This window comes from Scylla paramamosain, chromosome 15, assembly GCF_035594125.1.
Source record: "Scylla paramamosain isolate STU-SP2022 chromosome 15, ASM3559412v1, whole genome shotgun sequence".
Taxonomy (NCBI): domain Eukaryota; kingdom Metazoa; phylum Arthropoda; class Malacostraca; order Decapoda; family Portunidae; genus Scylla; species Scylla paramamosain.
Genome location: NC_087165.1, coordinates 23,741,012 through 23,767,511, shown reverse-complemented (window position 1 = coordinate 23,767,511; position 26,500 = coordinate 23,741,012). Strand labels below are relative to the sequence as shown.

The 26,500-nt window shown below is 50.2% G+C and overlaps 1 protein-coding gene across 1 annotated transcript in view; it reads right to left on the bottom strand.

The window, feature by feature from the left end:
- Positions 1-26,500, bottom strand: part of LOC135107708 (optomotor-blind protein-like) — a 169,569-nt gene that overhangs the window by 64,146 nt on the left and 78,923 nt on the right. Inside the window, 1 exon segment of the mRNA XM_064017894.1 lies at positions 22,137-22,154. Within this exon segment, the coding sequence (XP_063873964.1) occupies positions 22,137-22,154 (18 nt within the window).

Genomic DNA, 26,500 nt, shown 5'->3' with positions numbered 1-26,500 from the left:
AACCACTTCATCACCACAACGCCAACACCACCTCACTGAGTTTCTCCCGGTGCCTGGTTAACAAATCCACTACAAACTTTGAGAGGAAAACACCATCCACCGACCGGCGCGTGTTCCTCCTTCCAAGTGGCGTCACCTTCTCGAGGAAACTTTCTCTACGTTTCCGAGATTTTCCGCCCCGGACGACAGGCGAGCGCTCCTCAAGTCTCGGCCAGAATTTTTACCTCCGCCAACATTTTCCTTCCACTTCTTGTTTGAGTTTCTGGTTCGTCTCTCTATCGACACATCTTGACCGCCCCGGCCACCGCCAGCTAATGCACCGGAAATGCTGATCTGTCCAACTGAGTAACCACCAATGCCGCCGCCCGGCCACTCATTTTAATATTGTATGATATAACTCTTCCCCCTTCCTAGTCCCTCCTGCCCCCACTCCCCGTCCCTTCCCTCCCCCTCGTTCTCCTCTCCACTCAGCCGGCGGCGTCCGGCGATAGTGTTACCTTAGCCTTTGTTTAATGAGAGGTGTTCAAAGGGCGCCGCCGTTGGTCCCCTTTCTATCCACGAAACCTCAGTAGCGCCAGAGACCATGCGGGCCTGTAGACCGGCGTTCCACAAGGCTTCCTGCGTCCACCGCTGTTTCCCGGCTCCCAAGTCCTGAGCCGTGGCTGTCCATAGACGAGGCCACCTCCTCTGTAGCTGGCAACCCCTGGGAAGGAAATCCTGATGCTCCTCGCGCGTGGGAGTGACTTACGAAACGCGGAAGTCTGAGTGCTGGTGTTTTTTTTGTAGACTATCAAATGATGCAGTCGCCCTTGTGTGGACGTGACGAAGCCAAGACGCGCGGGATCGAAGGCAGCATGGCGGCGCGGTGGTGACGTGCTGCCCAAGTGTAAACAATATCAGGTTTGGGGTATACAAGTCTTCTGAGTGTAGGAGTTCCTCGGTGTAGGCACATACTTGAGTCACTACCACTTCCACCCGCAGCTCATCAGTTAACACAGAACACGGTGCCGCGTCGCGGCGTAGGCACGCGTGTTGCTGTGAGTAGCGATGCAGCACACCAGGTCAGGTCAGGCAGACTCCGTATACCATGACTAATCATGTCACGGGAATCACTGAATGGCGAGTAAACACACGATGTGAACATGTACACATGGTGCTTTATCAGTACATTTGGTGTGTGTGTGTGTGTGTGTGTGTGTGTGTGTGTGTGTGTGTGTGTGTGTGTGTGTGTGTGTGTGTGTGTGTGTGTGTGTGTGTGTGTGTACGCGTGCGTTTATGTGCGGGCGCACACACACACACACACACACACACACACACACACACACACACACACACACACACATACACACACACCGCGTTCTACGTGCGGGGGAAGGCCGAGGTGAGGAGGAGCAGTTCGAGGGTGACGCCGAGGGTTGGCACAAGAGCTGAGGGGCGACGGCGGGCACCGGATCCCCTGATCGATACCTGTGGCGTGTCCCCTTAAGCGTCGCGAGTCTCGTGGAGGTGCGGCTCCTCACAGCCCTGAGCCACGCCACCTCTGCACCGCGCCACATCCCATGCTGCTCATTCAAAGTTACACCCCATCCCAGGTCCCCAACACCACACTGTCACACTTCCCATCCCGCACCACACTTCCTTGCGCCAGAAAAACACAGTGCATCAAGCAATCGCAGTTAATCATTCTGCTTCTCTCTTCACTCGCGCCGCATCGCAGCGTCGCCACGCTTCTCACTGCACTTCAAGTTTCGGTGCATTTCTAAGGTCTCCCATTGGACATACACACAATCCCGTTATATGTTTAAAAAATAGTATGCAGTTTTCATCTTACAAAATAAACCTATCCTTCTATATTACTTGGCTCACAACACTACATCCCTACTCTCCAATACTACTTCCTCCCCACCTCAAGACCTTCCACTCACATCCTACCTACGTCCTCCCTCTACACTCCTTCCCTCTCCCACTAATTCCTCCCCACCACATGATTCTCTTCTTCCAACTTACCTGCCTCCTTCCCCGCATCCCCTCTCTCTCTCTCTCTCACACTACTTTCTCCCCAACACACACCCCCTCTTCTCTCACTCAGCCTATCTCCTCCCACACTACTTCCTCCAAACCACACGATCTTTTCCCACCCCTGCATGCCTCCTCCCACACATCCATTCCCTTCCACACTATTTCCTCACCATCACACAGCTCCCTCCCCGCACAACCCGCAGCGTCACAGGCTTAGCATGGGAGCGTCTTGGAGCCGTGCACACATCCGGCTGTTTTCGTAGACTAATTTCATTATATTTAGCCGAGCTTGCTGTAACTTGAGTAGCGGGCCACCATTTCTCGAGCTGTCCTTCACACATCTAAATAATAAAAGGAGAAAACCTCTCCAGCGCCGAGAACAATCAGCAAATATGAACTTGGCTGGCGGCAGTGACCCACGGCGACCCTTCCCCCTACCTCCCCTCTCCTGACCCTCCTCTACTTACACCACGCCGCTGAGACGCGCCCGACCCTCCGCCGCACGCCGCCCGGGCCCTGCAACACGCCCACGAACAAGCATGAAATATAAGACACTGTTCCATTACGCCCATGTCTCGGCATGACGCCCACTTCTTGCGTCGCCCACACCCAGCCCATCACTCCCTCAGCCCGGCCAGCATGAGGCGCTCCGTGAGGCTGCCAGACCAGTTCGCGAGCCCCGAGCTGGTGTTGAGAGAGGCAACAGGAAAGTGACAAAAATGGTGAGCGGTTGAGAGCGGCGGTGCATGGTGTCTGCGGCAAAGCGCGGCAAGGCGGGGCGAGGCAGGCGGGCCGATTACCTTTCATCGCCGCGTCGTTCCGCTTGATTTTAACAATACTGGATAAAATAAGCAGTATGAAACCAACGGCGACAGGGAGCTCGCACACGGAGGAATCATGATGTTTTCACCTCACGTGACTACTCACACTACTCCCGCGGAAAATTCATCGCTACCTGCCCTCACGCTCCGCTATTCACAGGAGGACCTCCGCCACCGATCACGTAACTGCCCCCAAACCCGGAACACCTCGCACGACGCAGATAGAATGCAATGAAAAGGGGAGAGAGAGAGAGAGAGAGAGAGAGAGAGAGAGAGAGAGAGAGAGAGAGAGAGAGAGAGAGAGAGAGAGAGAGAGAGAGAGAGAGAGAGAGAGAGAGAGAGAAGGAGAGAGAGAGTTAGTAAAAAAAAAAAGTCTTTACAACTACTTCCAAAAGGGTTGTCCAGGATGATAAGGCAATGGGAGAGTGACCCTTAGCGGTGCCCTTGAAACTGATGCCCTTAGGATACACAGTATGCAGGCGGGAGTCCTACCGAGGGCCCAGCACACTCCACCCTGAAGGCTAAGAACTGGGTGTTTCTACCTACGTCAACTTAGCCACTGAGAGCGTCGCCTGATTTAGGAGTGTTGTGTGCTAAGGTCTTAATTTTTTTTCCTCTACCTTGTTGAGGGCTCGAGGAGAGGGAGGGAAGGAGGGAGGGGAGGGAAGGAGAGGAGGGAGGGAGAAGAGCAGGGGCGGGAGGGCGAGGTGGGTGGGAGGGCAGAGGGTCCACTGGATGGGATGAGCTGAGGTGAATGGAGGATGTTGGAGGATGTCAGCCCGGGTCCGCCTCTGCCTTACTGAACATCTTCCTGTTGTTGTGCTTCGCTGGCCAGATACGAGTAATATCAGTCACGTGCACCGCCGCCTCGACGGACCCGCCGCCAGACACACCAGCGCTTGTAAGCACATAACCAGGAATACTGTAGACATTCCAGACCCACAAGAGACCATGACTCAGACCAAAACCAGCGACTACCATGCAGGACAAACTCATCCTATCCCATCTAGCTCCCCTTCCTCGTTCCTTCCTTGCCTCTATCCTACCGTCGTCCCGCTCCTACCCTCCTCCTCACTCACCCAGCCTCCCTCCCTCCCTCCCTTCCTGCCTCCTCGTCAGTGTAACACAATCCGTGGCCGGGCCGGCAGATTAGCCCGGCCCGTGGCCACTACAGACACACAAGTGGACGCGGCGGTTTTCAAGGTTGACGTAATACTTATGTCAACACAGGTAATGGGTGGTGGGCAAACACACCGGCTACTGGAGGGCCGGCTGAGGGGGCGCCCACGCTCAGGGAGGGGGAGCTGGGTATGGTGTGGGTGGGCGATGAGAGAGAGAGAGAGAGAGAGAGAGAGAGAGAGAGAGAGAGAGAGAGAGAGAGAGAGAGAGAGAGAGAGAGAGAGAGAGAGAGAGAGAGAGAGAGACCCTTGCTTCGTACCGCACAGACTCAGCATCCCTAATTCTGACAATATAAAAATAGTAAAAACAAAATATAATTTCTACTACAGTTTAGCATGTTCCCTTCCTTCTCATCTTTCCTCCGCCTCACCATCATTACTACCATCACCACCACCACCCTGCTCCCTCCTAACTACCTCCACGCCATCAGCACCACCTTTGGCCTCTTCCTCCTCCTCCTCCTCCACCTCCTTCCCCCATCTCGGTGGTGTCTCATGGCCTCCGAATGTGGAGGAGGAGGAGGAGGAGGAGGAGGAGGAGGAGGAACAGCAGCGGGACACAACCCTGAGCCAACCTTATTTATCTTCGGTTTTAACTTCGCAAACATGCCGGACCCGACGATTAGGGTAACGCTGAGGGTAATCTGATCGGCAGGCAGATGTCCCGGGGTCGACGCCTCTTAATGTGACCGGCGGGCGGCGGCTGGCGCGCTGTTTTGACCGAAAATAATTACATTGGACTAAGGGATCGTGACGTCCACCGCCATTCCCTTGCTATCCCCCCTTCCTTCTCTCCCCTTGGCCAAGGTATACGCAATACTAAAGACTCGTGATGCTAATATACCATTTTCCTTCTCCTCCTTCCCCCCCCCCCCCCCCTCTAAGGTTCGCCGCGGAGCTTCGTGGTTTCTGGTGAGTTTCGAGCCAATAACATTAGGCGAACTTACGGGCCTCGCCACACCAGGGGGAGCCGAGACCTCTGCCCGCGCCTGCCTGAGTTATGCCGAGACCTGCACCGCGGCTGTTATCCCGGCGTGCTCTTGTCTTGGTGGTGCTTGCTTGCTGACCGCACACACATACATCGACACATATGGACACACACACACACACACACACACACACACACACACACACTGCTCTCTCTTTATAGCTCTTCTTATCTCTGTAATTATTCTTTGTAATTTCATCGTCCTTTCCTTCCTTCCCAGTTGTTATGCCCTCGTTCTGTCTTGACCTTTGCATACGTATCTCTCACTCGCCTCGGGTGATTGCCTTCCCGGGAAATAATAGGAAAAAAAAAAAGTTTAGGCTTGAGTTAGAGCAGTAGGTTTTATGACAAGTTTAATAGTTTTTTCAGTGAATGGAACTAGATTTACTAATATTCTCGTAAATATACCTGATCTACTATCATTTCTATTTTATTTTCTGGTCACATTTTGTTTTGCTTCCTTTCTTTACCTTCTCCATCTTCTTTAATTTTCACCAGATAACACATGGTACCAGAACTGACAGGACTGAATATTATATCAACAAGGATTCGGGACGCAGCGTGAAGGAAAGAGAGACAATCACGATGAAGAGGGAGACACATGAAAGGACGAAATGAGTGCAGATGAGGAGGTAGAGGTATAGTGTAAGGAAAACGAGACTGATGAGAGATAGCGAAAATGAGGAAGAGGATAAAAGAAAAAAAAGAGATGGAGGTTTGGAGAGTAAAGGACTTGCCAAACGTGACCACGATAAGCAATGACGAGCTTTATGCTGCGACCTGACCATTATCGTGACTTCACCTGACTGAGTGAGTGTGTGGGTGGGTGAGTGAGTCAGTAAGATGAGAAAGTGAGTTAGTGAATCAGTAAGTGTGTGAATAGAGGGGTGGATCGAGGAATAACGCATGAAGTGAATAAGTGAGTGAAAAAGAGATTGAGTGGAAGGCTGAGGAAGAGAATGTTAAAAAAGGATAAAAATATGAGTAAATCCTAAGGATATGGATAGAAATTAAAGGGGGTTTTGTGACCCACTGAAAAAGCAACGAAGGGGAAAAAAAATATGCAAAGAAGGAACGCTTAAAGATAAGTACAAAATTTGACACCAGAAAGAAGGCAAGATGCATGAGAGATCAGACGAGGAAGGAGAGAAATACGAGTAAGTCTCCAGGCAGCCATCCACCCATCCATCATCCATCCCTCTCTTCCTTCTTTGTTCCCCATCATCACTTCCATCTTCCCACACCACCTTCATCCACCTCTCCTCGGACCTCCATATTTCTTTCCATCCTATCCTATCTACATCTCCCATCCTCGTCACACTCCCCTGCACCCCTTCGTCTGTTTCCTCACATTTGCCACCACCATCACCACAGCCACCACTTTCTCCTCTTTCCCATCTCTTCCTCCTCACCTGCATCCCTCTCCGCCCCTCCAACAGCACCTGATCAGCACCCTGGGCCGCGCGGAGGCAATCATCACACGGGCGGATCAATCCCTCCAGGAGTGGACGCAGGAACCACACCGTCACACAGCAGATAAGATCATCACTTCCTCCTTCCTCCCAATTTCTACCTCTCCTTCCTCCGTAGTGTAACATGCACCCTCCCTCCTCCTCCTCCTCCTCCTCCTCCTCCTCCCTTTCCTTTCCCTAGCTCTGCCATTCGAACTTCCTCTCTCTCTCTCTCTCTCTCTCTCTCTCTCTCTCTCTCTCTCTCTCTCTCTCTCTCTCTCTCTCTCTCTCTTATAAAGAATGTAAACTAAAGGATAAAAAGAACTGATGAAAAATAGAAAAATTCCAGCACGAAATATGTATAACGAGACAAAAAAAAAGAGAAAAATAAAATGTGAATAAATAAAAGGAATCGTGGAATCAGAAAGTGAGTGACAGGAGCTGATAAAGGAGAGAGAGAGAGAGAGAGAGAGAGAGAGAGAGAGAGAGAGAGAGAGAGAGAGAGAGAGAGAGAGAGAGAGAGAGAGAGAGAGAGAGAGAGAGAGAGAGAGAGAGAGAGCACACACAGACACATGGGCAGAAAGACAGACAGTCACACACACACACACACACACACACACACACACACACACACACACACACACACACACACACACACGCAGATTAGAATACCAAACACTAAACAGACGAAACAAAACTACAGAAAAAAAAAAAAAGGAAAGAAAGAAAAGTGACATGGAGGCGAACAGACAGAGAGAGCGATAGGAAGACAGACGGACAGACAGAGACAAAGAGCCACAGGGATAGGGGCGAGCGGCAGCCCATCGGCCAGGTCGCCTCACGCCGCGGTGCTGTCGATCTTGGCCCGTGATAAGGTGAGACGCGGCCAGGTAGCAGGTGCGAACAATAACAGCCCAGCCCACCTGTCCGTCTCTCTGAAAACCTTAGCCTGCACCTTCCACGGATGGATTCCAGACCACCTCCTCCTCCTCCTCTTCCTCCTCCTCCTTCCCCCGTCCCTCTGTGGGCTATGGCAGTGGACTCAAGAACCAGGGTGTGCAAAGGTGGTCAATACAAGGCTGAGGTGGAGGTAAGTGTGGGTGGTGGTGTATTGGGGTGTAGCTGCGGTGATGTATGGGTGTATAGGATGATGGATGGTGGTTAGTAGGTAGTGGGTGATGTGGAGGCAGTGTCGGGTTGGCAAGGTTGTAGTCACGTTTAGGAGGAGTAACTATTGTATTGCTATTGGAATATATTTGGCTTTCCACATGTAGGATTATAAGTTTCAGTGTTTTCGTTCCCAATCTATATTTATTTACTGCTTTCATTTTTTTTTCTTTGTGTGTATCTACTTTCTTTCCTAAGGAGTGGAATGTCACCGGTTCATTCCTGAGTGTTCACGAAAAATACCACGAATTCTTTACCTTTACCTCCTCATTTATCCTCCACGATCACCTCCTGCCCCTTCTCCTATTCCTACAGCCTTTTTTTCTTTTTATCGCTTTCGTCTTTCGGTTCTTCCTTCTCTTCCTTTAATCTTACCGTGATTTTTTTTTCTTCTTTTACTCTTCCTCCTTCTCCTCTTCTTTTTTCTTCTATCTTTTTCACCTTTTTCCTTTTCATTCTTCACCTCGTTTTTCTACCTTTTCACAGTTTTTATTGTCTCTATTTCTCCGGCTCTACTCTGCTTCATTTTCTTTCCTTCTGTTCCTCTCTTTGGTGTTCCTTGGCGTTCATCAACAAGACACAATGTCGTAACAAGCCCTACACCAATTGTCTCCGCAGCACGTCTCTGTAAGTACGTGATGATTACCAAACCTTCCTTGAAACACTAAACAACAGGTAACAATAATGAGTCTAATTTCAACATTTTTCTTTTTTCTTCTCCCATCAAGTTCTTTCATTATTTCTCAGGTAGTAAGTAAACGGTCACTTTTAGCTCCTTCCTGCTTCCTAGTCATTGGTGCGTAAGAATGGGTAACAGAACGGGCATGTTAAAGTATAGATCATGGAATCTGTACCTTGGTAGATGTGATTGAATAAATACATGCTTGCAACGTCACTTATCCACCGTGCTGACTTACTGGAAAAATGTGGAAGTTTACTGATATTATAGAGATGGGTAAAAAAAAGTCATAAAATAAGATAGATAAATAAATAAATAAGTAAATAAATAAAATGAATGACAGTTTGCATTGTGCAGTTCAGATTGTTTAATTGTGACGTATGTGATTTATCAAGATATATATATATATATTTTTTTTTGTCTTATTTTTTTCCCTCCAGACACGCACAGTTTTCAGTACAATTCACTCCGCCGATATTGAACGCAAGAGACGCATCTGTTTACCTCCTATACCCTATCAGATCTTGTAAGTATTGTTTCTTATACTTTTTATCTTATACACGTGCAGTGAGAGGACTTCTATCCCTCTCCCTCTTACCCTCCCTCTGTCTCCCCTTCCCTCTCCCTCTCCCGGCCCTCCACGCAAGTAAGGACCGTTCCTCGTGCTCCGTCGCCGGGTCGGTTTGAATTAAAGGCACGATGGAGAGTCCTTGTTCCTTTAGATAAATATGTCCATCCTCCCATGTTCTTTTCTCGCCAAATACTTGCCGAGTCCTTTGTGTCCTGTGGCCAAATACTCCTCAATACTTCTCCATTACTGAAGCTGCTCCCTCAAATATCCCTCCGCCCGCTCCTCGCAGCGCAAATACTCGGCAGGAGACGCGCTTCGATTTTTTTTTTTTTTTTGCTGCGTCTTCAAGCGCACAGAGAGCAGAGGTTTGTGTGTGTGTGTGTGTGTGTGTGTGTGTGTGTGTGTGTGTGTGTGTGTGTGTGTGTGTGTGTGTGTGTGTGTGTGTACAGTTGTGTGGGTGTGGATGTATGTGTGGATGTGGCTGTAATCAAGTAATATTGGTTTGTGTGTGTGTGTGTGTGTTTGTGTGTGTGTGTGTGTGTGTGTGTGTGTGTGTGTGTGTGTGTGTGTGTGTGTGTGTGTGTGGGGGTGTGGGGTACTGGTGGAATTAAAGGTGTGGGTGTGTATTGGTGTGGATGTGGGTGTGGAATTATCAATAGCGGTGTGGATGTCGGTGGAATCACGTCTCCTTTAATTAGCTGACCGCCATAACTGTTACCTGTAATGACACCCCTTTTCCCTTCCCACCTGTGAATTGGTCCAGTTATACAAGAATTACCAATTATACCTCGCAACCACGAACATCAACCACCACCGCCACTACGATACTCATCACCATTACCACCACAAACACCGCCGCCAGAGCCACAACCATCACTATCATCACCATCACCACTCACCTCTGCTCTTTCTCAATTACAACACCACCACCACTACTACCATCACCACTACTTCCACCATCACCACCACTAGCATTCACCACTCTCATTTACTGCAGCGGACGATGTTAATTAAAGAATATCAATACGAGCAACCTTCATCGTCATCTTGTTCACTCCTACTCCCACACTACCTACAACCTACGACTGTGTGTGTGTGTGTGTGTGTGTGTGTGTGTGTGTGTGTGTGTGTGTGTGTGTGTGTGTGCAGATGGTGGGTTCTCATGTCGCGCACCACCAACTCTGCTCCTTCCCACGTCTTCGCCTGTGTGTGTGTGTGTGTGTGTGTGTGTGTGTGTGTGTGTGTGTGTGTGTGTGTGTATAGGTTTGTAAGTCTTGTGTACGTTTTCTTCGTGTGTGCGTGTAATTATGTAGCATGTACGTATACCTCGCTTGTGTGTGTGTGTGTGTGTGTGTGTGTGTGTGTGTGTGTGTGTGTGTGTGTGTGTGTGTGTGTGTGTGTGTGTGTGTGTGTGTGATGAAAACCCTTCTCAAAAAAGTAAAATAAGAATAAAAACCTAAACGAACTAAAAAAATTTAATGAAAACACAGTAACGAAAAAAAGGGGAACTGAAGAACCGGAGAGAGAGAGAGAGAGAGAGAGAGAGAGAGAGAGAGAGAGAGAGAGAGAGAGAGAGAGAGAGAGAGAGAGAGAGAGAGAGAGAGAAGGGAAGGGAAGGAGAAAACAAGTAGCTAAATGAGGCCCGGGAGGAAGGACACGTCAGTAGTAAGTGGCCAACACATGTATGGACAGAAGGGGGCTGGAGGTGTGTCGAGGTCATAGGAGGAGGAGGAGGAGGAGGAGGGAAAGTAGGTAAGGGAGGGAGGGAGGGAGAGGGGGAAGGCTTGAAAGAGAGAGAGAGAGAGAGGGAGGGGTGTCACCTGATCTCCACATGACAATATTGACACTGCTCACACACCCTCACACACTAACACTTACGCCCACCGTCCACTCCCTGCTCTCTCTCTCTCTCTCTAGCTCTCTCTCTCTCTCTCAGGCCGCCCATCAATTCACTCATCCAGCCGGGCATCCATCAGCCGGCCGCCCATCGCTGGCACGGCTCCCTCCCTCATCACCCGCCTAATCGTTTCCCCGCCCAGCAGTAATCTCGGTCCAATCCTTGACTAAGATGACGCTTAAATAAGGCTTAGGACCACGGTGCAGGTGGGCCGGGGCGAAACCTGGCCTTATCGATTTATTATTTTCTGCTGTTTAGGGTGGTGGGGGGATGGAGTAAGGGGGTGCATGAGGGAGGAGGATAAAGAAGTGATCTGTGCTTTTGTTTGTTTCTTTTGCTGTTTGTTTTTCCTGTTTTGTGTTTTTTTATTTATTTATTTATTTTTTGCAGGGAGGTGGGTTTTGTTTATGTCTATCTGCTTGTTTTTATATACGTATATCTTCAGGCTGTTTCTCTCTCTCTCTCTCTCTCTCTCTCTCTCTCTCTCTCTCTCTCTCTCTCTCTCTCTCTCTCTCTCTCTCTCTCTCTCTTCACTTGAAAAAAATTAAGAAATGAGGGAAATGACAGGATGGCACGAATGACATGAAAGAAAAGGAATGTTGGGATCTATACACTTTTTCTTCCTTTCTGTGTGTGTGTGTGTGTGTGTGTGTGTGTGTGTGTGTGTGTGTGTGTGTGTGTGTGTGTGTGTGTGTGTGTGTGTGTGTGTGTGTGTGTGTGTGTGTGTGTGTGTGTGTGTGCTAGAGTAACCACACCATACTGAAATTGCCTTCCTTCACCTCTACTTCCTCGTCCACCTCAAGTTGCCTTAATACATCTAAAATACAAGTACTGACTTCTTTCACTTTTCATGCACTTCACAATGCATCAAATTTTCCTCCTCACAAAGAATTACATGGACCAGCAAACACCAATATGCCCTCAATTTTTCCCAGGGTTTTTGATAACACCCTACTAACTAACTGTACGTACACTAACTGTTCACTATGTCACGTCACTATCTATAAGTACTTCGAAGTTCCGTGTGATAAACCACAGTAAGGGCACAGTAAGGGAGTTCAGCAAGCACATGTGAAACGTGATATCGACAAAATCCAAAGGCAAGTCCGTCTAAGCAAATACCTCATGACGGTGCGTACTATTAGGGAGCCACAGTCGCCACTCTGACTGTAATCTCCCTGAGGTTAAGGACCACTGAATTGAGGGGAGTGCAGGCAGGTGGTGGCGGAGGGAGGCAGATGGTGATGGGAGGATAGGAGGTGGTGGTGCTGGTGGTGGTGGGGGTGGCGGAGGGAGGGAGGCAGGTGTCGTGGCCGTGATAGACGAGCCGGTCAGCAAAGAGCTCGTATTTGCCTAAGAATTACCCAGGGCGCCTCGGGGCCAGCGGGCCACGCCGAGGTGAGAGAGGCACGCTGCGGTGGGGAGAACAGGGAGGGGAAAGGGAGGTGGGGGAGGAATGGAAGGGGAAAGGAGAGTTAAAAGGTAAATAAATGAAAGAAAGGGTAAAGGGGATGAAAGTTGAAGAGAGAAAAAAAGTGAAATATAAGTAAAGGAGGTCGGCAAAAGGCGAGTGAAGGGCGGGCGAGGGTGCTTAAAGGTTAGAAAAAGGCGAGGCGCATTTATCCCTTGGAAAGTTTTGCCTCATGAGGTGTTTGCCTCCACGAGTGTCAACATTCCGCGCTACACGAGCACGAGGTGGTGGTGGGAAGCGGCGCGAAGGAAGCGGGCGGCAGGATGGGCTGAGGGGGGTAGACAGGTGAGGAATGGGTGGGGAAGGAAGGGATGAAGGCATGCGGTAAGAGAATGCGAGGCACGGAGGAAGAAGGGAAGAAGCGTGAAATAAAATTAGAGAGAGACAATGTTACATAAAGCGTATCCATCCACCCACGCCCATGCTGACACCCACATCACCAAGCCCACGCCGACGCCGACGCCCGCGCCCACGCCCACCAGTCAGTCACAGGTCATTGGGCGAGCCGGCGAGTATTAATTCTGCGATAGGGCGAGGCGGGCCAGAGCAGCGGGAGTCACACCAGAAACAAAGAGGGAGAGTCCCCCGCTGAGCCTCGACACCACCACCCTCTCTCGTCCCTCCCCACACTCTCCACACCGTCACACTCTCCCACAACTCCCACACCAACGCCCTTTTTGGTCCAAGCAAACAGCCCGTACCACACCCCCCAGCCCCCGCCTCCAGCCGAGCCTTTCTGCCTTCGCCACATGACGATTCGTCTTTCTTGCTTTGAATCATCAAAGGCGGAGAACTTCCCTCACGCCTAATTAACTTTCCTGTGCTTGCTTTACCTCACTGGCGAAGGGTGAAGCAGGAGGGAAGCTTGAAGGAGACAGGAGGGAGCTTTTAGGGCCAGAAGGGAGTACAGGGAGAGGGAGGAGAGGGGGAGGCGCCGGTGCTAAGGGGAATAATTGGTTTTGGGGAGCGCAGCCAGAGACAAGATCTAGTGGGTTTTACAAAGGCGCCTCGCTTTGCCCCTTCGTGTGGTTTAGGTCGCATGTGGACACACGAGGTCTAAATAGTTACGATGGTCTTATCTCTCCCATGTACAGACTTTTTTCGCCGCGGTCTGTCAGGCTGTTGCAACATCGCGTTGGAGGGGCAGTACCACCTGAAGGTGTTGTACGTGTCAGTCCCTCCTGCCGGCGTGGGGCATCACTGCTGTAACTGGCCAGCAGACGTCAGGCACAACCCTGCCCTAGCGGGCGTCCCGCGGAGGGCAGACCTGTGCTGGCCGCCGCGCCCCGGGAAGCCACGGCACCGACACCCAAGACAAAGTCGCCGCGCCGTTTGTTGGTTTTTACTAACGAAAACTAACGAGCAGACAAAAGCATGGAAGTCCATTTCCTTTCAGACACGCGGCGGCCGACACTTGGGAGCATGAAGGGCCCGTGTCTTACCGCGGCCAGACAGAGTCTGTGTCCATCTTGATAACACTTTCTCAATTAAGGTGGCCGAGGCCCACCTGCGCCTGTGCCGCCCATGGCCTCTGGACGACGGGCTTTTGACGTGTCGGGCTTAGCGGCCACTAGGCAAGGACAAACAACACTGGGGCGACACTTGCAAGTCACAGCAATGCCCAGGGAATTGCACGTGGGTGATTAGAGGACGTAGTGTTGAGGTGGAGGCGACACTGCGGGGGGCGCGGACGGCCAGAACCCCCGCCGAGGTACTGACGGCCGTGGCGACGCTATACCCCCTCGCCCCGCTCGCCTCCTGCCCACACCCTAAGCCCCACCAGCCCAGTCCTGTAACCCCTACTCCTTTTACCCCTTCCCCACCACCGGTATACTGACCTCACTGGCCTTCGTTGTCTTGATTTCGTCGCCCCCTCAATATTGTTACAGATGACGAAGAAATCATAAAATTAAGTCAGCATCCACTGCCAACCCACTACTGAGATTAATATAAACCGGTGCTAGATTCTGGCGATGAGCAACACGACTCAAGCGGGATTTTTTCTTTTTTTTTCACATTATTTCTTCACAAGCTCATCTCGCACCTGGAGGCCCCAGTGGATGCCTCCTCCCCACACTTGCAAGCAGCTGGATCCTCCACATTTTCTCTCACAGCGTCAGTATTCCACACACATGAAGGCATTACGAGACAATCCACCAGATGAGAAGCAAAGTTCATCACATCAAAAATTCAGCATTGCCGGACATTTTGTGTGTGTATGCGTGTGTGTGTGCGTGTGTGGGGAGGTAGACGGTAGTTAGGGCGAAGGGCGAGTGTCTAGTTGCGGCGGTAAAGAGCTAAGTGCGAGGGGATGTCATTATCTAAACCGTCAAGTGTGAGCTCGTAAACACACTCACCTGTCACAAATTACCTCAACCGTAATAAACCGCCGGAAGCACGGAGACAACAGCGTCGCGGGCCGGCCAGTTCGCTAATGAGGTCCCCAGCGCCGCGGGCCGCACCAGGAGAGGGCATAGAGAGCAATATTGTGTCGCCGTGAAAGCAAAGGAGTGATGGCGATAAAATGAAGATGGACTCAACACTCAGAGAAAAATTAATAAATGCAGGAAAAAAAAAAAAAAAAGAAGAGATAAGAATAAGATGAAAATCTGAAAGCTTCATAAAAGAGAGAGAGAGAGAGAGAGAGAGAGAGAGAGAGAGAGAGAGAGAGAGAGAGAGAGAGAGAGAGAGAGAGAGAGAGAGAGAGAGAGAGAGAGAGAGATTCATATTTGTGTTTCCTCATTCACTGGCTGAAGAATAAGAATAAAAAAAAAAAGAAAAAAACACCATGGAAAACAGCAACAAAAACAACAACAACTATAACTTTAAGAGCAACCACCAAAACAAACCATCCAATAACTGAAGGTGAATGATAACTGATAACAAAATTAGAACCCATAAAGTATAAGTTGACAGAACACTATCTTCTTGCGTCTCTGGGCACGTGAAGGCCACACCACACCGGGAGCTGCGAGGAAGGAGAAGGAGGAGGAGGAGGAGGAGGAGGAGGAGGAGGAGGAGGAGGAGGAGGAGGAGGAGGAGGAGGAGGAGGAGGAGGAGGAGAAGGAGCACAGGTTGAGGGGACGGGACACGGCTATTCCATCCTGACAGGTTTAATCAGCAAGCAATCTTGAGTCTGACGGTACGATTAATTTGACAATCAGTTGATCCTACGATTAATCAAGGCAAGGGGAGAGAGAGAGAGAGAGAGAGAGAGAGAGAGAGAGAGAGAGAGAGAGAGAGAGAGAGAGAGAGAGAGAGAGAGAGAGAGAGAGAGGAAGTTATAGAAAGGGAAGTGCGAGAGAGGGAGAGGGAGAAGGTGAGTATAAACGATCGGAGTGTATGCAAGAAGAGAGGCTCGTGAGATGGGGGTGAGAGGATTGATGGTGTGGGGACGGGAAGCTGAGTGGATGGAAGGTTGTGAGGAGGAAAGTGTGAGACGGGAAGACATGCATGGAGGCTTGGGAGGAGGAAAACACTGCGAAGAACAATAACACACATGCAGAGACACAGACAGACACACATACACTCTCTCTCTCTCTCTCTCTCTCTCAAGCATCCATCCATTCCCCCTTCCCCTCCACACACATACAAGAATCTATTTATCCACTTTAGAACATTCATAATTAATAGGAAGATAAACGTTAGATCTTACTATAAACAAATAACCCTAAGCACGCGAGGGAGGAGGGGGGCAGGATAGCAGAACTAGTGTCTTTCCCTTCCCACTCCCTCTGTAGCGGGGCGTCCATAACCCACAGGTAATGAGCAACTCCCCAGGGCGACGTCGGGACGCTTCAGGAGGTTTGCGCTCTCTGAGAGTCTCGTAAATTTTCAATGAAGCTCGGAAAGATTACAAGAGCTGACAGCCCATCCGTCCGTCGTAATGCAGGAGGCCAGCAGGCGACCCGCTGCTCCACGCTCCCTCATTTGCATAGTAATGTACAGGGCGGAGGGTGGGTGGGCGGGTGGGCGGCCAAGGGAGAGAGGGTTGGAGGAGAGAAGATAGAGGGAGAGAGTGGAGTGAAGTGAGATAGGCCGGATAGAAAGATGGATGATAGATACGTAAAGAGATACCGAGGTACTCTGATGGTTAAATATAAAGACGCTCCCTCCTTTTATCTTGGCCTTGAGGATGGCCGGGGATTACTATGCTCAACCTCCATCTCGCATCGGCTATGGGTCAGGCGCTCACACTGCCCAGGCTGGCAGCAGTGACTGAGGTCTTCGTGCATGGGAGTGAAGGGAGGGAGATGAGAGTCACACCCTCGGTGGAGTTTTCGTCAGCCTCTCTCATCTCCAGCTCATCCTCATTTGAGTGATGGATTAATTTCTATCCCAAGGCCTGCATAACGTCTCCGGGTTCCATGCTGAGTGAACCCTAAAGTTTGTTTCAGGCGTCGAGTCTCGTCCGCCGCCGCCTCTACCGGCAATGTTCCTTCAAATCAACATTTTCTGTTCTGCGTGGCCGGTGCTGCGGGGAGACTAAAACAACAGCGCCGCCTTCCTCGTCGCCTCGCGGCGCCCGACGGAGAGGAATGTGCACAGGCCAGAGTCTTCTCGTGGAGTGAAAAAAAGAGACGAGCATAAGTTGCGCATTTCCTAATTTGCGCGCGCTGGTGTGTTGGGTGGCGGGCGGGGAGGTGTGCCGGCCAGGTGGGGGCGAGCCAATCAGCGGCGCGCGTCACCTGGCCCCACCTCGCCAATTAGTCATGCATCCATACCACGTTGCCACATTTAGGGCGTTATTTAATCCTCGAGACAAACTTTCATATTGTTTGTTTAATATATCAGGCGTGTTTGGACGCCAGGGGAGGTCCATCTGAATGGTACTGGTGATGGTGGCGGTAGTGGTGGCGAAGGTGGTGGTGGTGGTGGATGTGGAAGGAGAGGGAGGCGGAGGGGACCGACGGATTGGAGTATGTTGTGGTGGGGAAGGGGGAGGGGTTCCTGGGGTCACTGCTGCACGAGAGGCATATTCTCACCTTTCCCATCGCGGTGCAGGTGTGACTCATCCATGCCACATCGTCACAAGGTACCTGAGCCTCCGCCCTCGCACGCCCACGCAACCATCACACCCACGCCCGGCCGCGCAAACCCCACCTCCACCCACGTTCCCCAGATAACTTAGACCGTCACAAAAATCTACAGCGCCCTTTTTCTCTTTTACCTGGCAAACCCACCCACGCCCACGACCACGACACACGATCAGGCCGCCCCGCCCCCGCCCAGCCCTTCACGCCCATCACCTCAGCACGCGGAGACACAAACTTCCTGACAATGAAATGTGACAGGTGTGTTTCCCGCCTCACCCAAGCTGTTAGTGGTGGAGGAGGGGAGGAGTGCATAAATGAAGGAAGAGAGGGAGGGAGGAGGGAAGGAAGAGAGGAAGGAAGGAAAGAGCAAGGAAGACAGGAAGGAAAAGTAAAAGAACAGGAGGGAGAACACAACATAAAAGGAAGGAAGATGGGGCGAGGATGGTAAGAACAGAAAGATGGAAGAAGGAAAGGGAGGACGAATGAAGGGACGAAGAAAGAAATAAAGGCAAGGAAGAGGCACAGCAAAAAGGAGGGAAGGAGGAAGAGAGAAAAGGACAGGAAAGTAAGAAAGAAGGATTTAGGCGAATGGAGGTAGAGAAGGAGAGAAGGACGGAAGAAGGAAGAGAAGAAGAGGAAGGAAGCAAAGGGTCGCCATCCGCCACACTTCGCGTCGTGAACCACAAGACGTGGAAGCGTCTCGTAAAATTGAATAATGAATAAAAATTATACACTAGAAGCAAGTGCTGGTGAGGAGTTATGTATGACTGTGTGTGTGTGTGTGTGTGTGTGTGTGTGTGTGTGTGTGTGTGTGTGTGTGTGTGTGTGTGTGTGTGTGTGTACCCAGGTCGTTCTTCCCTAAGGCCTGACCAGCAGCGTGACATGATTACCCAGGAGACGCGCGTGGTGTGTGTCTGACGAGGGGCGTGAGGGGAGGACGGGCAGTGGTGGACAAAGAGGGAGGAGGAGGAGGAGGAGGGGGCGTGGCAATACTCCTTATATAAACTAATAAATCAAACCGAACATTTAGGAAGAAGGTGAAAAAAATAAAAAAATAAAATAAAATAACTAATGATAACGAGACTTTCTAGTGAAGAATGGCATTTGTATTAATATGAAAACTACTACTAATCTATCACTAGCCACACGGTGCACTATGAATAATGCACGAATGGAAAGTTAACGTGGTGTTAATTTACACGGGCAATTTGCGCTCACGTGTTGGCTTACGTTAAAAATATGTTTGTGTGTTGTATACAGAAGTGTCTGGTCTGGTTCAGGTGTGTGTGTGTGTGTGTGTGTGTGTGTGTGTGTGTGTGTGTGTGTGTGTGTGTGTGTGTGTGTGTGTGTGTGTGTGTGTTTATAGTGTGCAGGTGTCACGTGAGGGCTTCTGTCGGTGGGATGTGAATGTAAATGTAGATTTATGTGGTGACAATTTATGCGCAGTGTGTGTGTGTGTGTGTATGTGTGTGTGTGTGTGTGTGTGTGTGTGTGTGTGTGTTCGTGTTACGAGTTGTATGTGACTTGAAATAAAGTTGGAAGGGACGCAAAAAAATTATCTGTTCCTGATAATACAGAAGGTAATTACATGTGCCTTTCCCTCTCTTTCTCTCTCTCACACACACACACACACACACGCGTAATTAAGCCGTCCTTCAGGCACATCTGCAAGACACTGGAAGCACGAGAGCCGCGTGGCACCTCCCCGCGCCGAGTGAGTGACAGACGGCCACCTCGGCGGGACAGGTGGCGCTCGGCACTCTAATCAAGCGGCCGAGTCCTCGTCGCATCTCAGCTATTACAGGGCAGGCGACACGCGGGGCCAACGAGGTGATGATAAATGACCACTCACCCGCCCCGCCCTGTCATAAGGCCACGGCGAAGGCTGGGGGAACCGTTCAGGGCGAGTTGCGAGGCAGACTAGACGGGAATGTAAGAGATGGTTGTACGTGTGGGCGGGGCAGGGAGCATGAGGGAGGGGTGAAGCGTGCTGGAGTAAGTGAGGACTTGATGACGCCCACCGACCCTCCAAGAGTGCGACAAGGAGGCGCTAAAAACCTGAAGAACGCGACCTTACGTGCCGCAGGGAGAGGGCGACTCATGCATAGCCTCTCGTAGATATCGTGCCTCATGCAACACCTGAGGGCGCTAATGAGAGGCCAGGTAGCCCGCCTTCGCTTTCCCGCACGTCTCTCCTCGCTTTCTTTCATTTACTTTATTTTCCAGGTTGACTCAAGTATTTCTTTTTCTCCTGGACTTTGCTCCCCACGACACGTCCCTCTCTTCCCATGCACCGCTTCGTAAGCAATCAATGAATATCGTACGCGATCGATTGGTAACTAACGCACCAGGAGGCCACGTGAGTCCAATAATGATGGCACGGGAAGGTGCTGGACCAGGTGATCGCATTCCGCTGGGTAGACGATAACACCTTTGCCCCGGGAATACCCAAGCAAGTGGTGGTGGTGGTGGTGGTGGTGGGACAGGGTAAGGACACCACCCAAGTGACACACGTAAATGAGTCAAGATAGATCGATAAGATGGACAGATACAGAGACAACTGAGTGGGGAGGGGGAAAGAAAAGAATATCGCACGTAATGTTTCTTTTCTATTCTTGCGCACGAATATATCGCACACACACACACACACATATGGAAACCTGGCAGTAACATATGCACAAAAGTGTGGCTGCAACTTACAGGTGTCTCTGAACAAGTGGTCACGTAAAGGGAAATAATGAATGGGAAAAAAAACGGTAAAATTAACAATGCAACACGTAGGACACAACATGAAGGGAACAATAAAATCCAAAATAAATGTGTGGACGCACAAATATTGAAGGTTAGAGAGAGAGAGAGAGAGAGAGAGAGAGAGAGAGAGAGAGAGAGAGAGAGAGAGAGAGAGAGAGAGAGAGAGAGAGAGAGAGAGAGAGAGAGAAAGTAAAAAAAAAAAGATGAAGTGAAGATGGCACTGGCGAGAGAGGAAGATATGCAAGGAACAGGAGGAAGAAAGAAAGGTGCACTGGGAAAGATTTTCTGAGAGTATAAGAAGCGTAGAAAGGTCAACGTTATGGAGAAGAGGAGGAAGGATAAGGTGCAGCAAAGACGGAAAAGAATGAAAAAATATGAAAGTTTCAAAGTAAATGCAGATTAGCAAATAGGGATTGAAGAAAAGAGCAGAGGGAATATAAAGTTGAGAATTGTGATAAGAAACAAATGATCAGAATGAATATCAAGAGAACACAGATATATCATGAGGAAAGAAAGGAGAGGAGGAAGGATACGATAACACCAGAAGGAAGAGGAGCTGAGAAGCAAAAAAAAAAAAAAAACAAGGCAATGAAGAGAACATGTGAGGAAGAAGAGTAGGTAAATTGAAGATTACAAAGAAGATGGGAAGAAAGAAAAGGAGAAAGAAGCTGAATGAGGAAGGGAAATGGCACAAGGAGGGGAGAGGGCAGAGAGAGAGTAAAGGAGGAGAGACAGGAGGCAAGAGGAGACAGGGAGAGGCAGAAGGAGGCAGGAGGAGGCAGGACCCCCATGAATACCACAACAAACAACTCGCCTCGTGCTGCCCTGCTGGAAACGACTGTCCTCCCTCCTCACGTCCACCCCCGGGGCCTCTTGGGCGGTGGAGGGGACGAGGGGCGTGCTGGAGCGCCTCTAGGACATTTCCCAGTCAAGGAGAGAAGGGCTTGAAGAAGGAGGGAAGAGAGGAAGGGGACAGGAGGCAGAGAGGTGGGATACAAGGAGGAGGAGGAGGAGGAGGAGGAGGAGGAGGAGGAGGAGGAGGAGGAGGAGGAGGAGGAGGAGGAGGAGGAGGAGGAGGAGATTCCAGTGCATCTTTTACCAGGAATCAGATTTTTTTTTTTTTATCGGCAGTGTGATAGTCAAACTCGACCTCAACTCAGAACTGACGAAAGAAAGCACGTTTTTGCATCACGTTCTTTCTGACGCGAGATAAATGTCGGGAGGCTGTGAGAGAGAGAGAGAGAGAGAGAGAGAGAGAGAGAGAGAGAGAGAGAGAGAGAGAGAGAGAGAGAGAGAGAGAGAGAGAGAGAGAGAGAGAGGTGGCCGAGGGAGGGAGGGAGGAAGAGAGGAGGAAAGGGGAGGTATGGGGCGAGAAGGGAAGAGAAGCACCATTTCATACACCAAACATGGAGGGGGAGGGAGAGACAATGACAAACGGGGGGAATTCCTTCCACCAGAAAAAAATTACGTCACTTACTGTTGTTAAAGTCCATAAAACTTTCGTGTTAACTCCTGCCCCCTGTGGAGGCCCCCGGCAACCCCGCTGGGAGGGGAGAGGCTTGGGCCGGGTTGTGGGGGGAGAGAGAGAGAGAGAGAGAGAGAGAGAGAGAGAGAGAGAGAGAGAGAGAGAGAGAGAGAGAGAGAGAGAGAGAGAGAGAGAGAGCTTATCAGACGCACTCTACTTTACTCAGACCATGCCCCCCAGGGTCCGTCACTCAGCTCTACAGTAGTCATACACAGGTGTGGGTGTCTGGTGTGGCAGTGTTGAATGCCGTGTGCCGCGCCGCCGACCCGTGAATGTTCCGGGTAATGACTGATCCCCAACCACTTACCTGCGGGCACTAATTTTGGCGGCACATCGATACTGGGTCATAGAGCATTACTCCTGCACACACACACACACACACGCATACATACACAATGTTCACCCCCAGCCAGCTTTGCTCAATAAGTATTACAGGACAACATAACACAACAGCTCAGGTGCTCCCAGTTCGTCATCCTTCGGGCCATCAACCTTTTTAGGGAAACTCCACTCAAAGGAACATGTCCCTGAATGACCCTTAGGAGACGCCCTTAGCCGAGAAACAGGTGTAAGGGGATTTACCTTAGCCTCCGCACCGCCCTGTAGGAAGAAACAAAAAATATGTATCAATGCACAGGAATTCAAGCCGGGCTGCCCTGGCGACGCGGGGCTGACGTGGCCGGCCATCGCGTCGCGGGGGAGGGCAGGAGGGTTACACTACTTAAATTCCCCCACCATACAACAAGGAGAGGGGAGGGCAAGGAGATCCGGAAGGCAGCTCAAGGGGGTGGGGCATTAATACATGAGCTACAGTAACACGCAAATGGGGAGGGGGGAGGGGAGGGAGTCCTGGAAACACAAGAAATATGTTTACTGCATCCTAAGAGTCTATGTGGTGTCGCGCGTGGGTGGCAGGAGACGGTCACCGCGAGGGTCACTAGGGCGGGTCATACACACACACACACACACACACACACACACACACACACACACACACACACACACACACACACACACACACTTAAACATATGCACACACACACACTCACACACACGCACACTGGCTCGAGGGTTGGTCACACAGCCGGGATGAACATAAACAAAAGCCTTTGACGAAGACTCGAATGGAAGCCTATAAAGGACCCTCTTCACAGACCTCCCGTATAGGCCTACCCTGCCTGTGACTCGGCCTCTGAGATTACCCCTCTTTTCCCTTCTTCCTCCACTCATCCCACTTGCACATCAACGCTTGGCTGTTCATCGCATGTACTCCTCCTTTGGGATGCAGAGGGAGGGGGTGGAGTGCGAGCCTGCCATACCGAGGAGCAGCGTGTAGGGCGGCGGGAGGCAGTGACTGATGCCTCCCGCGAGTGACTGAATGACTGACAAGCCAAGGGTTCTCCTTCTCCAATGGATAATCGTTCCAATAGGCCACCAAGGACAAAAGGGCGTCTCGTTCATGCCTTCTCCTCTGAACGGTACATGTAAGGCCTATTTGAGTTTTAATTAGAGAGGCCTAACTACCTCTCCCCAGGGCGCTCTTGTCACGGATTTAAATTAGTCTCCCATGATTAAGATGGTTAGCGGCCACGGCATTTTTGTGGCCTCACACTTTGGACAAAGATGCGGTGTGAAGTGTGGGCTGGCTCCCCGCCCCGTTCCGCCCCGCCCTGCCCTACGCTGACGGTGACAGATAGATAGATGAATAGATAGACATCTGAGAGAGAGAGAGAGAGAGAGAGAGAGAGAGAGAGAGAGAGAGAGAGAGAGAGAGAGAGAGAGAGAGAGAGAGAGAGAGAGAGAGAGAGAGAGAGAGAGTATTTCCTTCACTTATACCTTCTCTTCCTCCCTTCGTTTTCAAGTGCGTGCCGGCAAACAGAGAGGTCCGCCTTTCCTCCCACCACGTCACCAACCATCACCAGTCCAATCCGTCAGCTCCTCATCCGTCACAACCCCGGCTGCTCCCGTCCCTCACCCACCAGTGCAAGAGGACCTCCCACCTTGCGGAAACCTATCTTCCTTCCTCCTCACACCAACGCAATTTCTAGAAGCACTTCCCCAACCCTCCCTTTCCCCCATATTAGCATCACTTCCCCCCTTCCCTTCCCCTCAGATCAGTCGCATCCCAAGGCAGCAATGAACATGATCGATGTAATCTGGACACCAATGCACCCTCAGTATGTAGAATGAACCGTCCCTTCCCCTCCCCTCCCTTCCCTTCACTTCCCTTCCCGACCATCGCTTCCTATAATCCATCAGAGGCCTTCCGACCAATCCACAAGCACAAACAAAAGCAAACAAACAAATAAGAATTGACAGGAAGGCTTGAGCGAGGGTGGGAGGGGAGGGATGAAGGATGATAGTGCTAAACAGGGGGGATTACACGAGCCTTGTTTAAGAGGGAAACAAGGAGAGAGACAAAACCAGCCCTCAGCAACACTTGATTTCCTGTGGTCTGTTTGTTGTGGTCAGTGGGAGGGAGGAAGGGAGGAGAGGAGGGATAAGAGGGAGGGAGAGAGGAAGAGATGGAGGGTGAGTGAGAAGAGGGATAGAAAAGTAGCAAAGCGGTGAGGAAGGAAGGAGGGAGGGAATGGAGGAAAGAAGAGAGGAAATGAGGAAACAGAAATGTGGGAGGGATGAAAATGAGGGATAGACAGAAGTTAAGAGTTAGGAAAGAGAAGCAAAGAGGAAAGGAAGTGAAGAAAGAAAGACAAAGGGAGAGAGAGGGAGAGTAGATAAAAGGATAGGCAAGGAGGAAAGCAAACAAGCAAAGGAAGGAGGGAGGAAGGAAGGGAAGAGATACGTAAGTGAGATGGAGACAAAGGCAGGAAAGGAAAGGAATGAAAGGTGAGGGAAAGTGAGATAGGAATGTGATGGATGCAGACTGAAGTGAAAGGGAAGGAATCTGGGTGAAGAGGATGTACTTACACTTATGTTTGTGGAATGACAAAAATGAGACGCAGAGGAATGAGGAAGGAAAAGAGATGGGGGAAAAAAATCTCGTAAAATACTAAAGAAAAAAATTAGAAAGTAGTCTTGATAGAAAAAGAAGTGACCAACACAAAACAAATGAGAAAGAAGGAAAAAAAAAAGAGTTATGGAATACTAAGAAATCCTGACAAGAAGAAACGAAGATAGGAATGTAAAAGTGTAAATACGTAGACTAGCAAAGCATAACTGACGCGGAGTAACAAAATAGAAAGACGGCGAAGCGAAATCAACAGCATAATAAAAAATAACGATCGTAATCAAGCAAAAAAAAAAAAAAAAAAAAAAAAAAAAAAAAGAAAAAGGAAAAGAAAAAGAAAACGAAAGAAAAAGAGAAAACTACCCTTCCCATTTCATCCTCGAAAAAAAAATATAAATGAAACAAAAAAAAAGGAGAAAATATAACTAATTAAAAAAAAAAGAAGAGGAAGGAAAGATGGAAGGAAAAAAGTAAATCAGTTAACACACTCATCACTGGGACTCCTGCATAGGCCTCCTGAATGGGATACTCTAAGCCTATAGGCGGACCCACACCCATCTGTCCTCATCCCTCCCCCTACTCCCTCCAATCCCCTCCCCATCCCTCCCACGTCCCGCCATTGTTCCACTGTCCTTATGGTAGTGGGAGGGAGGGAAGGGGAGGGGGAGTACGCAGGATGGGGAGGATACACAGTAATGGGGAGGATAGTGGGTGGATGTAGGAGGCAAGGGAGGAGACAGGATGGGAGACAGTGGAGAGAAGAGGATGGGAGGAAGGGAGGGAATGAAGAGAGTGATAAAGAGAGGAAGGAAGGAAAGATGAAAATACAGCAAAATTAAGAGAAAAGGAAAGAGAAAGGAAAGCAGAGAAGGGAAAAGGAAAGGATAGGAAGGACGGAAAAAGGAAAATGGGGAGAGGAAAGAGTGTTTGCTTGTGATATCCGCCTCCCCCCTTTCTCTCCCAACACACAACACAACACCCGATATAGTATGCACACACACACAACATATGTGATCCTGTCTGTGTGTGTGTGTGTGTGTGTTTACTTCTGAACGTAAGGAGCAAGTGGACACGTGTATGAAAATGCATCGTAACACACACACACACACACACACACACACAGCACTTTCACAAAGAAATATTATCAACACATGACACCCAATCTCCCACACACGCGCGTACACCTACCCACACACACACACACACACACACACACACACACAGAAGACAGGATACGCACCCATGTTTTTGCCCCACGCCAATAATTGTGCAACTGAACCTTGGCAAGATTACAATGCAAATCACCACAGCTACCCATTGCTCTTCTCTCTCTCTCTCTCTCTCTCTCTCTCTCTCTCTCTCTCTCTCTCTCTCTCTCTCTCTCTCTCTCTCTCTCTCTCTGTCTCTGTCTCTGTGTGTGTGTGTGTGTGTGTGTGTGTGTGTGTGTGTGTGTGTGTGTGTGTGTGTGTGTGTGTGTGTGTGTGTGTGTGTGTGTGTGTGTGTGTGTGTGTGTGTGTGTGTGTGTGTTCTCCCATGCTCCCAACGAAACTGAGAAACAAGGAACACACAGATAATGTTCAGTAGGCAAGGAAAACAGGAGAGAGGAAATGAAAGGGAGGGGGAGAAGGAGGCTGGGTGATGGGGAAGGGATGGGGAAGGCTGTGGGAGGCGGCGGCGGCGGTTCCAGTATGCTAATGGCGGCCAGGGGGGCATCTCGACACAAATCCTCCCTGATCCCTTTTTGACAAGACGTTCTTTGTAAGTGATACACGCCGCCGCTGAGTGGGAAGGCGCCTCCCCACCATTTGCCCTCATGGAGAGTGTGTGTGTGTGTGTGTGTGTGTGTGTGTGTGTGTGTGTGTGTGTGTGTGTGTGTGTGTGTGTGTGTGTGTGTGTGTGTGTGTGTGTGTGTGTGTGTGGAGGGTGGGAGGGAGGGTCAGCCAGCCAATGGGTAGGGAGAGGCAGAGGAGAGGCACAG